Source organism: Monodon monoceros, unplaced genomic scaffold (assembly GCF_005190385.1).
Source record: "Monodon monoceros isolate NGI ecotype Baffin Bay Population unplaced genomic scaffold, NGI_Narwhal_1 Super_Scaffold_19, whole genome shotgun sequence".
Taxonomy (NCBI): Eukaryota; Metazoa; Chordata; class Mammalia; order Artiodactyla; family Monodontidae; genus Monodon; species Monodon monoceros.
In genome coordinates, this window is record NW_021703775.1 from 52,835,324 (window position 1) to 52,849,475 (window position 14,152).

The 14,152-nt window shown below is 35.6% G+C and overlaps 1 protein-coding gene across 1 annotated transcript in view; it reads left to right on the forward strand.

Annotated features, from left to right (window-relative positions):
* The window catches only part of LRPPRC (leucine rich pentatricopeptide repeat containing), a 106,549-nt gene that overhangs the window by 34,703 nt on the left and 57,694 nt on the right, over positions 1-14,152 (forward strand). Inside the window, exons 14-19 of the mRNA XM_029231905.1 lie at positions 859-925; positions 9,948-9,975; positions 12,096-12,153; positions 13,248-13,354; positions 13,567-13,644; positions 13,985-14,029. Of these exons, the coding sequence (XP_029087738.1) occupies positions 859-925; positions 9,948-9,975; positions 12,096-12,153; positions 13,248-13,354; positions 13,567-13,644; positions 13,985-14,029 (383 nt within the window). The remainder of the gene's footprint in view (positions 1-858; positions 926-9,947; positions 9,976-12,095; positions 12,154-13,247; positions 13,355-13,566; positions 13,645-13,984; positions 14,030-14,152) is intronic.

Genomic DNA, 14,152 nt, shown 5'->3' on the forward strand with positions numbered 1-14,152 from the left:
TCTAATTCCATCCCTCTTGAATCATTCAGTAGCTGCTTTGCATATATACAGAAAAGATTAAAACAATTACTTATAACATGGCACTATTTTAATATAGTGACAGGGAAAAATGAATTCAGGATATGCCTACTGTGATTCTGTCCCAAGATAATTATGGCAAGGGTTATGTGGAGAACCAGGTCTTACGCATTAAGGCCTGATTCTTATACTAAGGCAAATCAGGCTTAGAATGTCAGCATTGAAACATACAAGGCTGTATAAATACCAAAATGAATAGTAGAGCAAACAAATCATCAGAAAAGTGAAAGATCAGTATAAATCAGTTACATAACAGAGGTAAAGAGGTTATTATGACTTTAGGTTGTCACTCTTGCATGAATGCAGGTCATAGATCATGTGGAAAATAGAATGAGGAAGTGTGAGTGGTTCAACAGAATCCAACAACACTCTCAGAAAAGAACTTTTCCCCCTCATCTTCTGTCTTTAAAGGGTAGTTACAGTCTCTCCCTTCATAGTGCCATGTTGTCCAGTAACATACAGCCTTGGTATGTGTACCAGACTGACTTTGAGTACGCTGGTAGATTAGTTAATTGCCATTTATAGAAAAGAATATTTATAAATTCATTAGTTGTATAGATTTATGTAAATGAAGTAAAGTGTTTTAAAAGGATAGCTTATATTGCCAGTATATATTTCTGCAATTTCTAATTAACTTTGTATGCAAACTTTAACATTTTAAAAATAATATTTCCCAGATGAAAATTGAAAGGTGTTGGTATAAATGTGCTTTCAAATAAATTGATAATTTAAGTTTTTGGTTTTGGTCTGGGGTTTTATGATGATTATTTTCTTTTGCAGTGGAATCAAATACATTGCCCTTCTCATTTGCTTCATTGAGAGGCAGCCTAATTCTAGGCTTTAGGAGGTAAGATGATCACCTTATATAATCTTTGCCTGAATATAGACTGATTTCTCCTTTTTGACCTACTGTGTGAGGAAAGAAACAGATATTCTTATCTTCCAGTATACTAGTTACCTGAAATAACCTTATCTATTTTATTCTTCCTACTAAGTAGTTGTGAGTTTAGGCTGCCTTTTTTTATCATCTATTCCAAGAAATTCATACTGATTTGGTAGAGGTCTTGTTTCAAAAAAAGAAAGCACTCTTTGAATATGGCGAGTTGGAGTTACAGACAAATTTGCATGTATATTTGATTTATACTTTGAGCATTTAATTACAAGAGGAATTTTATTCAGTGTAATACTACTCTCCTCCTCGGTGTGCTCAGGGAATGTTAATGACCTTTTTTCCCAATTTTGTTGTTTTGAAAATATTCAAACATACAGACAAGTTGAGTGGTAAAGGAAATACATACCCTTTATGTAGATTCACCAATTGTTGATATTTTGCCATATTGACTTGCTTTCTCTCTCATACACTTTTTCTATAATATATACCTATGGACATATACATATATACACTTTTTCTCCTTTTTTGCTGAACTCCTTGAAGTTGTAGACATCATGATACTGGATCCTTCAATATATCTCTCTTAAGAATAAGGTCATCATCTATGTAATCACAATACCAGTATCACTCCTAAAAATTAACAATACTATAATAGCAGCTAATATACATTGTGTTAAGATTGTCCCAGCTGTTCTAAAATTCTTTTACAGCTGTTTTACTTTTTGAGGATTCAGTTAAGTTCATGCATGGTATTTGATTGCTATCTCTTTATTCTCTTAAAAACAATTCCTTACTTTTTTGGTGGTGGTGGGGAAAGAGTCGAGGCTTCTTTCTCTGTAGAATGTCCCTCTCATATTTTGTGTTTACCTAGTTTTTCCCTCACGATCAGACTCAGATTGAACATTTTTAGCAAGTATATTTCATAGGTGATTGGCAGTTCTTAAGGAATATAATGTCAGGTGTCTAACTTTGGTGCCATCAGCTAATTTTGATCATTTGCTTACATTGGTGGCCCCCACTTCTCTTCGTTGCAAAGGAACCTCATCTCCTTTGTAATTAGTAAGGCGTCTGTGGGGTGATACTTTGAGATAGTGTGTCTACCCTGTTTCCTAGCACCTTTCACTCAGTGGTGATAGTAGCCATTGGTCCTTGTTGAATCAGGTGTTAGCAGAGGTGGTTGCAAAAGGATAAGTTTCTAATATTGTCATTCTTTCTTTGTTTATAATGTTAATGACTTCTGATATTGATCCCAGTAATTTTTAGACTGTTTGTTGATGGAAGCACTAGGTTTTCTGTTGACATCTCCGGAACCTCCATTGCAGGCAAGAAGAGATGGAACAAGTAGGAGGGATTCTTGTTGCCATTCTTTATTTAGCCAGTGCAGTTCCACTCCTCTCATACACCTACACAGATGTAAATAATTGCTGTTTTCCTGAAGTTAAGAAAAAAAAAAACCAAGGTCTGTGCCTATAAAGTTTGAAAAATACAGAACACATAATCAAGTAGATAAAAATGCTAGTAGAGCCAAATTTTAAAACAGGAACCCATAATGCATTATGAAGTGAAATATAGTGACTTTTCATATAATTGTCCTTGACAAAAGACTTGAAAAAAAGTTTTTCATATAAACTTCCAGATGATGGGTATTTCCTTCTTTACCTTTATTATTTTTCTTAGTCAGTTTGAAAGGCAGTTGTTATATTTCACAAATCCTACACTTTTTTTTTTTTTTTTTTTTTTTTGGAAGGGGGGCTTTTTTTTCCCCAGCCCCTTTCCTTTTTTTTTTTTTTTTTTTTTTGCGGTACGCGGGCCTTTCACTGCCGCGGCCTCTTCCGCTGTGGAGCACAGGCTCCGGACGCGCAGGCCCAGTGGCCATGGCACACGGTCCCAGCCGCTCCGCGGCATGTGGGATCTTCCCGGACTGGGGCACGAACCTGCATCCCCTGCATCGGCAGGCGGGCTTTCAACCACTGCGCCACCAGGGAAGTCCTAGAGCAGCTTTTAGTCTAGGATTATTCCCACTAAAGTAGTCAAGCCCTACTATTAAGGTAGTATCCTCCTGATACTGATAATTCTATCTGCTAGCCCATGTATTTTAAGATTATTAGGAATGTGAACTATTCCAATTCCATGTGTGGGTTCTGGGAATTGTCTTTTTTTGAGCTTCTGGAAAGTTCTCAGGTAGTTTCCTGGACTTCAGATTGTTTCTTCACTCGAACGTGCTTATCAGTACTTAGCTGAAGCCTGAGGACAACCCTCTGCAGTTCTCCAGGGCTCTGTATTTGTCAAGGTCTCTCTGCTCTGATAGTCTGCCCTATAAAATCAAGTTTTAATTAGTCCCTTCCAGAGAAATACTTTAAATCTGTAGGTTCTAAAACTGTATTATGTTGATGAATTTCTTATTGTAGATACGGAAAGGTTTCAGGTTGTGGTAATTTGGCATTAATCATAAGAATGTGCAAAATTTGAAGTATTTGACCAGAGGTAATTTCTTTCTTTTCCTCCCACCCCCAAAACAATTAAAAATTCAAAACATAGTCATTACAGTCCATTATCTTGGCATTAATGTAGCTTCTATTCTTTCATTTGATGCTGAGCCAAATAGTATATATATTTTCAAACCCCTTTGTCAGTACATTCAGTACAGCTTTTGAAACAGTCACCTATCACATGCTTCTCAGGGTCCTGTTGTACTCTTCTGGCAACTTTAGAATTGGCTGAGTGACTGAAAGCTGTTCTGAAAACCAAACTGATTGGTATTGCCAGTAGACTCCTGCAGCTCCTATAAGGATTAGCCCATAAGAGATTCACTTAAAGTTACCAGAAAAAATTATTCATAGTTATCAGAAATAAGTTATAAAACATTAAATGAGATAGCATAGTCACTTTAGCTAATTCTAAGGGAAACTTGGATGTGCATTTCGGTATTGGAATGCAATTTTTGTAAGAGTTATCTGCCTTTAGTATTACCTGCCTAATAGTGGTAGATCCATGGTCCAAGAGGCAGTAGTTCCTCCCATGTGTTCTGTAACCTATTTGGGCCCAGATTAATTTTTTATGCTATCCCACAATATTTTTGAAAGACCAACACTATTTTCTTCATATATTCTGAGAGTGGTGTTTAAGTGGCAAGCTAGTATTTCTGTAAATTGATAAGCTCAGGAGATGGTCATTGAATACCAATTAAGTGTCATGCCTTCCCGAAGTTTCCCAGTGTATAAACCAAACTGGTAGCCTATAGAGGCGAAGTCACCTATATAAAATGTTTAAAATTCAGTATTGCTATTAGTTAGGATGAGATTATTCAAGGTTATTAGGGAATTTTTACTTTAAAATTTTTTTTAAAAAAATAAAGCTATTTTAAAGTATTTGAAAAGGCAGTTACTCTGGTAAAGTTAGTGAATTCTTCTGTCAAATCCAGGGCAAGAATATGTTTAGTATGAATAAGATTTCCTTTCCTCTTAACAATAGTTCCACCTGAACAAAGTTCAAATGAGAAGGAAGGCAGTGTACATTTTGTATATTAGTGAAAACTCCACCCCAGAAATATTGAGTCACTTCTAAGAGACAAAATGTCGCTGAAGATAGTTCAAAATTTGGTTGGCAAATACCAAAAAGAGAAATGTTTGAGAATTGGCTTGGAGGCACTTAAGTCTTCGTAGTCCATAGATAAAGAGTTCTGTGTGATATAAGGAGACATTTTTCTGACCCAATGGCAAGAGTTTGAACTTGACAAGTGGGAATCTGTACCATTGGAGCAGAGCTGCCTTTCACATGTTGAAAAACATCAAGTTTCTGACACTAGCCCTGTCACAGTCAACCAAGTTAAGTGCCAGGTGTTAAGTTCCTCTTTTCAGTCAGCCAGTGAGGCTCCCACTCATGACATTTTTACAAGGAGAAGGGAAGTACTTCATGAGGTACAGTTTGTGAGTACTCAGGAAGTATTAGCTCTTAGCGTGTGTTAAGGGCTGGGACTGTGAGGTAATAGGTAATTCAGGAATGAATAAGAATCTTCTTGCCCCCAACTTGTTAACTAGGTACCAGAAAATAGGAAAGCAACTGCAAACTATCTTGATAATTATGAATATATAGAGGAGAAGATACTATCTGAATGGATAAAGAAGATGTGGTGTGTACACATGCACACACACACACACAATGGAATACATTCAGCCATAAAAAGAATGAAACAATGCCATTTGCTGCAACATGGAGAGACCTAGAGATTATCATGCTAAGTGAAGTAAGTCAGAAAGACAAATGTCATATATCACTTTTATGTGGAATCTAAAATATGATACGAGTGAACTTATTTACAAAACAGAAACACTCACAGCCACAGAACACAAACTTATGGTTACCGAAGGTGAAATGGGTGGAGGAATAAATTAGGAGTTTAGGATTAGCAGATGCAAACTACTATATATAAAAGAGATAAACAACAGGTCCTACTGTATAGCACAGGGAACTATATTCAATATCCTGTAATAAACCATAATGAAAAAGAATATATATATATATATATGTATATATAACTGAATCACTGTCTCTTTCTGCCAAGGTTAGGGGAGGAATGGGTCAGGGCAAGATGTGTAGAGAAGGTGCTGAACTGAGGTTAAAGGATGAATAAGCATTTGCCCAGGGGAAGGAAGGGCATTCCAGGCAAAGGCATTGAAGCTGAGAGAACAGTGCATTTGGGAACCTGATGATAGATTGACATAATGGTTGCCCATGAAATAATGGCAAGAAATAAAGCCAAAGTGGTAGCCTGGGGCTCTTCACAATTGCTCTCATTCTAAGTTATGAAGTTTAGACCTTGAGTCATGGCTTTCAGCCGCTGAAAGATTGACATAATGAAGGTTAAGACTGACTGGGATATTTGAAGCGGGGAGAAAAGGGTACTGGTAAGGGTAGGTGGGGGAATAGGACAACAGCAAGAGATAATCAACAATTCGTGGGATCCTTTTAGGTGCCTGTGGAACGTCCGGTGAAGATAATTCTAAACTTAGCCTTTCTGAGTCTGTTTCTTCTGTGAATTTAAATGCCTGCTTGCAGGATTGTCTTAAAAATTAAAATGCACTTGGAACCTAGTACAGAGGATTGTTTTTAAGGAGCACCTAGGGAAGGAGAATTTCTGAAACAGATTGAGTAGCATCACTGGAAGACTGGCAGGGAATGATCAACAACACAAATCTCAAAACTTAGTCAAAGGGGACCAGAAGGTGTTAGTTGAATTTTGAATTGAGATTAGTGGTAATAGTAAGAGTACTTTCAGTGGAGGTTTGGGGCCAGAAGCCAGATTGCACGGATTGAGTGTGTGATGAAGAAGTGTTAACTATCCTTCACACAGCTTAGTTGAAAAGATTCTGTGTGGGGTTTTTTAGTTTGTTTTTTCTGGACCTGTGCCATCTGTCATGAAGCTTCACATTCAAGGTAGTGCTTTTAGTCATTTTCAGTTATTTTAGACATATGTACAATTTTGAAAGTTTGCCTCTATGCCTTCCCTAGGTACTTCATGCCAGGTTTGATGGCAATTTACTGTCTTAGGGATATTTTTTGTTCTACATTAAGTTGATGTTTGATGAAAGATATGATTAAAGTAGCTTTTCTTAAAAAGAAAGCCCAGTTTATTAATGATGAGAGTTAGAATAGAGATGTAAAATTTAGACCAGAGATGGTATGTGTTTATTTTTCATTATGGAGCTTTCAGTCATTCACGAAAGTAGAACTCCAAAGTAGCCACTGCCCAGCTTCAACAGTTAAGAGTTGGGCAGTCTTGTTTCATTTATTCCTTCCCCACCCCCACCCCCCTTTTTTCCCCTAGACTGTTTAAAATTATGGACCTCTTGTCATTCTGTCTCGTATATACCTCAGAACTTACTTTAAATAAAACAACCACTGTAATGTTATCACACCTGACAAAACTAACAGTAATTGAGAAAATGAATTCACTGAAGTCCCAAAGGGGTCCATGGTACAGGACAGATGACAAACCACTGCAAATCTTGCCACTTAATATTGTGCACTTTTGGGCACTGGCTTCTCAAGTCCTTGCAAGCTGATTTCCCTACTCCCCTTATTCTCACCTTCCTCCCCAGCACCACCACCCCCTACCCCAATTCCTTAGGTGTGGTAAGCATCTATCTACAGGTTCAGATTTCTTGGAATTAAAGCGGATTCTAGCCTAACCAAAAAAGATGACTGATTTTTTTTATCAATATAGATTTTTAGTGTATCTTATTCTTCACTGCACAGCATTTTATCTTCTTTTTTTTTAACTAATTAATTTATTTTGGCTGTGCCAGGTCTTAGTTGCAGCATGCAGGATCTTCTTTGCGGCATGAGGGATCTTTAGTTGCGGCGTGCGGACTTCTTAGTTGCGGCATGCGGGCTTCTTAGTAGTGGCATGTGGGCTTCTTAGTAGTGGCATGCATGTGGTATCTAGTTCCCTGACCAGGGATCGAACCCGGGCCCCCTGCATTGGGAGCGTGGAGTCTTACCTGCTGGACCGCCAGGGAAGTCCATATCTTCATATTTTGAGTGCTCACTCTTCTTTCACTTACTATTTGGCCCAAAAAAAAAAATTTTTTTTTTAAACATATGGAAGTGTCAGGTAGTCAGAGGAGGCTGCTCTGTAATCAGTGGATGGATGAGTTGAAAAACTTTCTTGTAACAGTTGAGAGATTGTCTTCCAGTTCAGCCTAGAGATACAATTTTTAGGTCAGTTTATCATGTCTTCTGCTAACTGATTACTCAAAGAGTTTTTTCCAAAACTGGAAGAAACACTATTAAATGCAGGGCTTTGTAAACATTTTTTTCCCCCACTTACGAATAAGATTTCATCTTCTTCAAAACTTTTCCTTAATGTGCTTTAGTAGGAGGGATGGTTTTTATCATAAGGCAGAGGATTCTAGAGGGGCATGGAACATGTTTTTATTTTTTGTTTTGAAGTACTTATGGAGTCATGGAAGTTGCAAAGATAGGACACAAAGGGCCTGTAAACTCTCCATCCATTTTCCCCCAATGGTTACATCTCATTTTATCACACGTATAGATTTGTGTAACCATTACTGGAGTGAAGATACAGAACTATGCCATCACTACAAATTACCCCCGCCCCCAGTACCTCTTTATCTCCCATCCACCATCCCTAACCTATGGCAGCCACTAATTTGTTCTCAATTTTTATAATTTTAGTTTGCAAAGGTTATATAACTGGACTCATAGAGTGTATCATATTTTGAGATTGGCCTTTTTTCACTCGGCGTAGTGTCCCTGAAATCCATCCAAGTAGTCATGTGTGTCAGTAATTCATTCTGAATGTTTTTAAAGTTGAAATAAGTGCCTTATTAACTCACTATACCAAAACAGTCCACCCTAAACTACCCAACCTCAAGTTTAAAGAGAGCTATGAATTTTTTAAAAGGCCTGTAAGTTTTGTGGGTATTTTACAATGTTAAGTATAATATACATAATTATAATAAATATATAAATCATATTCGCATTGTAAAATTATCATTAAAATGTAACTAGTCTCTTTAAAGTAGATTCTGTGTTTGACTTAAATATACAAAGCTTATAGACATTAAGTTTACAAAGCTTAAATAGTATAAGACTAGGGTTCATTGGTTACCCAGTTTTGTAAATGATTTTTCATTTAAACAGTCAGAATTTGGGTGAGCCGTTCTTTTTGCTTTCCTGAAATAATTTCACATTTATAGAAAATTACAAGAGTAGTACAGAGAACTTTTATGTATCGCATTTATTTAACTTTTAGCATTTTTTGACATTATCGTTATACATTCTTTCCATCTATTTATACATGCATGTATATATAAATTTTAATTTTTTGGAACTATTTGGGCTTAGGTTGCATATGTCATGACCCTTTATCCTTAAATATGTCAGTATATAATTCTACAGAACAAGGATGTTCCCTTAACACAACTGTATCACAGTTGACAAATTCAGGAAATTTAACGTTGATGGAATATTTTTATCTAATATAGCTCATATTACCAGTTATTGGTAATATCAATTATTTTCTCTTTCTCGCTCTTTTTTTTTTTGTCCTCCAGAACAGAACAGAATCCAGTTCAGGGATGGATGTTAGTTGTCTTTTCTCTTTAATTTTCTCCGATCTGGAACAGTTCTTCAGGCTTTGTCGTTTATGACATTAGTAGTTTTGGAGAATACAGGCTGGTTATTTTCTAGAATGTTCCTCATGGTTCCCCATGATTAGTTTCATGTTACATCCCTGATTGGAATACCACAGGAGTGATGTTCTGTCCTTCTCAGGGAATTAAATCTAAAATGTGTCCGTCAGGGCTTCCCTGGTGGTGCAGTGGTTGAGAGTCCGCCTGCCAATGCAGGGGACATGGGTTCGTGCCCCGGTCCGGGAAGATCCCACATGCCGCAGAGCGGCTGGGCCTGTGAGCCATGGCCGCTGAGCCTGCGCGTCTGGAGCCTGTGCTCTGCAACGGGAGAGGCCACAACAGTGAGAGGCCCACGTACCGCAAAAAAAAAAAACAAAATTAAAAATAAAATGTGTCCATCAGCATTTCATTAGTGGTATTAATTTTGATCACTCAGTGAAGATATTGGTTCGATTTCTCCATTATGTGGTTACTGTCTTTACCATTACAAGTAATAAGCAGTCTTGGGTAGACACTTTGAGACCATGCAAATATCCTGCTCCATCAAACTGGGACCCCAAGATTTACTGATTCTTGTTCTTGAATCAGAGCAAGAGCAAGAATCAGTACATCTTATTTTGAGGGTTCAAAGTAAATGAGAGTCAATCTTTCTAAATTACCTTGGCTTGAAAATTCACCTTGATTTTGGAAACACTTATTTACTTACATTTTTTAGGGCTTTGATCTGTATGCATTGCATATAATAATTGCTAGTGTCTTTTAACTTAAAAATGTTTCTTAAACTTTTGGGTTTATTTTTAATCCTTTGCTGCCCCCTGCAGGTCTATGAATATAAATCTTTGGAGCAAGGTAAGTATTCCTAATATTGCAAATCATAACATGGTATATAAAAAGCAAAAGTTATAATAGCTTCATATATTTGTCATGTATCATTATAAATTAAGTGAATTTAGAATCTTCAAGTTGGTCGTTTTAGTTTTAAAACTGCTTTCCTGGAGCATGAAATTTATTACTGAAGTGATCCTTTACTTTGTCCTAAATTCTTCATAAGGTTTTCAACTTTTCCAAAAAAACAACTGTTAACGTTATTGCAGTAACCATACAGATTTGATAATTATTTTTAAAAATATATGCATGTTTGTATATGTTTGTGTATCTATATGTATATCTATATATGAATGATATACAAATAAATTTTAAACTGTTATCTTTTTAAGAAGTTAAGTGCTTTTATGCAGGAAGTACAATGATCCTTATGCTGAATTACAAGAATATTTGTAGCTTAATAAAATCAGAATGCACATTATTGATTGGAATTCCCAATTTAAATAATTTTTAAAATCTTATTTTCATTCAGTTCTGTTTTTAGTATTACTTAAACTGCCATTCAAACTATATAGTTAGTTATATGGTTGAGATATTTATATTTAGAACTAATTTTTTGACTAGAAAGATTTTTCATTGGTTTATTAAATGAGTCTTTGTTCAAAATGTGGTGTTAAATTTGGCTGTCATGTCTGATGTATGGCTACAGCTTCTGGTAGAATTTATTGTCTACCTTCTACGCATGTCTGTGTTGGTTAAAAAACAGTTTGTAGGTAAGGATTGTTTTGTTTTGCTTTGCTTTTGAACAGTTTCTACCTTAACCTTTGAATTGCTATTAACAGCAGCATGATTTTATGGTGGAGTGAAGCGGGGTATGGTCAGTTTTGCCTTATTTTCCATATTAGAAAATAAATAGTTGAAGAAGCTGCTGTAGTTTGAGTTGTTAATACTTATGGTATGTGCTGGGCACTATTTAAAGAACAAATAAGTTCAGTCGTAGTCAGGAATAAAGACGCAGACCTACTGGAGAACGGACTTGAGGATATGGGGAGGGGGAGGGGTGAGCTTTGACAGGGCGAGAGAGAGTCATGGACATATACACACTAACAAACGTAGTAAGGTAGATAGCTAGGGGGAAGCAGCCGCAAGGCACAGGGATATTAGCTCGGTGCTTTGTGACAGCCTGGAGGGGTGGGATAGGGAGAGTGGGAGGGAGGGAGACGCAAGAGGGAAGACATATGGGAACATATGTATATGTATAACTGATTCACTTTGTTATAAAGCAGAAACTAACACACCATTGTAAAGCAATTATACCCCAATAAAGATGTTTAAAAAAAAAAAAAAAAGTTCAGTCGTAGTATACACATGAGGTAATTCAGAATTCTTAACTCATATCACTTCAGAAAACTATGTTCCTTTCTTATTATCTTCTGCCTGTGGATATATAGTCAAGTACTGTGATCAAAAGTTAGATGTCAGTACTGTATGTAGGTTTTGTAATCGTTTTCATCATAAAATATATATTTGAATTTTTTAAATTGAAATTTTGTGGGCAGAATTAATGTTGATGAGTAAGTCTTTGGTTTTTGTGTATTTGGTTAAGAATCAATGAGAACAAACATGTTAGAACTTTCAACCCCCTTTTGTTTTAATGCCATTAAAATGACCGGGAAGATGTTGAAAAACTTTAAAAAAAAGTTATTTAGTGGTTCAGGGAATTTTACTTTCTTATTTCTGTAAAACTACACTTAAAAGGAGGAAACTGGACCAATTTCAACAAGACCAAAAACAATACAATGACAAATAACATTGGTTGATAATTTCTATAAGATATTTCCTGTTATAACAGTTTATTTAAAACAGTATATAAAAGATCAGTTTAGAGGCTTTCTTAGTGACATTTCATGAAACATTGCAGTTTTCCTTCAACATGGATTTGTTTTGTTTTTGTTTTTAAAAGACAAGCCTATTATTTAAAAATGAAACAATCTCCTTGGCAGGTGGGGATGGTGTTGAATTACTATGATACAGAATAACACCTTACTGGGGAGAGGCTTTATTATTTCAAGAATTCAATTTCAGATTGTATTTGTTCTTGTTTGCTTCTATTGCTGCAATGCACGCATTTCCTGTCTTACCAGATAACAGAACTGTTGTACAAGGATGGACGTTATTGCCAGGAGCCTCCAGGACCAACGGGTAGCGTTTCAATTTCGATGATTGTAACTTATCCACAAATCCATTCTTCTGTGTAATGATGGACTAGAAGGATTACAGCAGTAAACATTTTCTTTTTGAAAGTGAAATTTGAAAACATTTGGTTATAAATCTTTATATTGATAACCACAACATTTTGAGATCTATGAGGTGTCTGGTTTTATCATAATTGTTTTTTTAAAGGGAGGGTTGGGAGGGCTTTTTTTTTTAGATATTGAGGAAATGCTTCTTATAGAATCAATCAAAATAGGCTTAAAAATTAGTAATCCTTAGTGTTTATGTGATTTTAATGTTTTGCCAGTATAATCAAACATATAAAATAGTAAAGCAGTCTTGTAGATTTTTCCACTTAAATATAATTTATTATTTTAAACAAACTACTAAAATATATTATTTGACATTTAATGATTTTTGTTTTCACATAATAAAGCCTAGAATATATGGGTTTCTGTAAGAAGGTACCCTTCTTGAAAAGTTCGTATTTTTCTATTCTAGGTATTAACACATGGCCCTATACATTTTATGCTTGAATGCATAGGAAAATTACTGTTGTTACAAAGCATCTTTGTTAATCTCAGTTTTTCATTGGCTAATAGGCAGCTCTCCACAGGATTACTGTATCTGCTTATTAAAATTATTTAACTTTCTATACTCAACATTTAATAGTCCTCTCTAATTTTATGTTTCCCTACTAAGTATTGCCCACCAAAAAATTAGTATAGAAGTGTGTACAAGGCATTTATTTATTCTCACTATTTGTGATTTGGACAAGAAAGGGGTAAGGCCTTGGGCAGGACAACTTCTGTCACAGAGTGGTGGAAAAAAATAGATTGAAGTAAGATTCAGTACTGAAAAGCTGTCACTCGGTCTGAAAATAATTAATATTCCTTTCACTCACCAGTTAGATATGTGCTCCCAAACCACATAATCTCTATGCCTCAGTGATCATTGTTGCCATTTCAGAGCCTCTCATCAGGGTGACATCTCACACCAAAATGATTTCTTATGAATTAATCTTGATAACATGACAGTCTCAGTAATTTTAGTGGAATGCTTTCTCTTGTTTTTTTCCACAGAAGCTGTTGGCTATTTTCTTTATAACTTGATTGACAGCATGAGTGACTCAGAGGTACAGGCCAAGGAGGAGCGTTTGAGACAATACTTCCATCAGCTGATGGAGATGGTACCATTTCATTTTTTGCTATATAATGCCTGTCCTGCCTGACATGTATCTATTAGATTTGAAATTGCTGCTTTTAAGTACAACCAGACCACTTCTCAATGACATAGACGAGTTGGAGACTTAAATTATGTCTGAGATAATTTCTGTTAGACAAATCTCAGTTTGGTTGTCTAAAACTCAGTTGTTTTTCCTCCTCCCTTCCCTTGGCACAGAATGTAAAAATTCCTGAAAATATCTACAGAGGCATTCGTAATCTGCTGGATAGCTGCCATGTTCCTGAATTGATTAAGGTGTGTGTGAAACAGTAATCAACTTTTTAAAATGCTTAATTTATATATAAAAGCATGTTAAAATTTTATTTAAATATGTTGCTTTTGGCCAAAAGTTTATTTAAATGACAACTTTTAAAACAAGGCTTTTCATTGATTGTTGGTAAATGCTGTTTATATATTGAAGAACGTGTTTAAAGTATTTATTACAGTGGTTATAAAGCATGAACAGAATTTCTGCAAAATTTTGGAAGATGGAAAAATAACAGTGAAATGAAATGAAATTTCCAAAATTTGCTTTTGACATTTGCTAGTATATTTTACACATGTTTTCTGATTCTAATTTAAATCCCAATTTTAGGATGTTAATATGTTGGTTGAAAGAGAGAAGACAGACTCTCGAAAAGTAAGTAGGCTTTTTGAGTAGATTCTACATGCTATAGTAACCACATTTAATGAGAGTTCTAGACTGTGTCCTTATAAAACCAGTGGTTCCTAACATTTTTGTCATCAGTGTACCTCTAAGAAG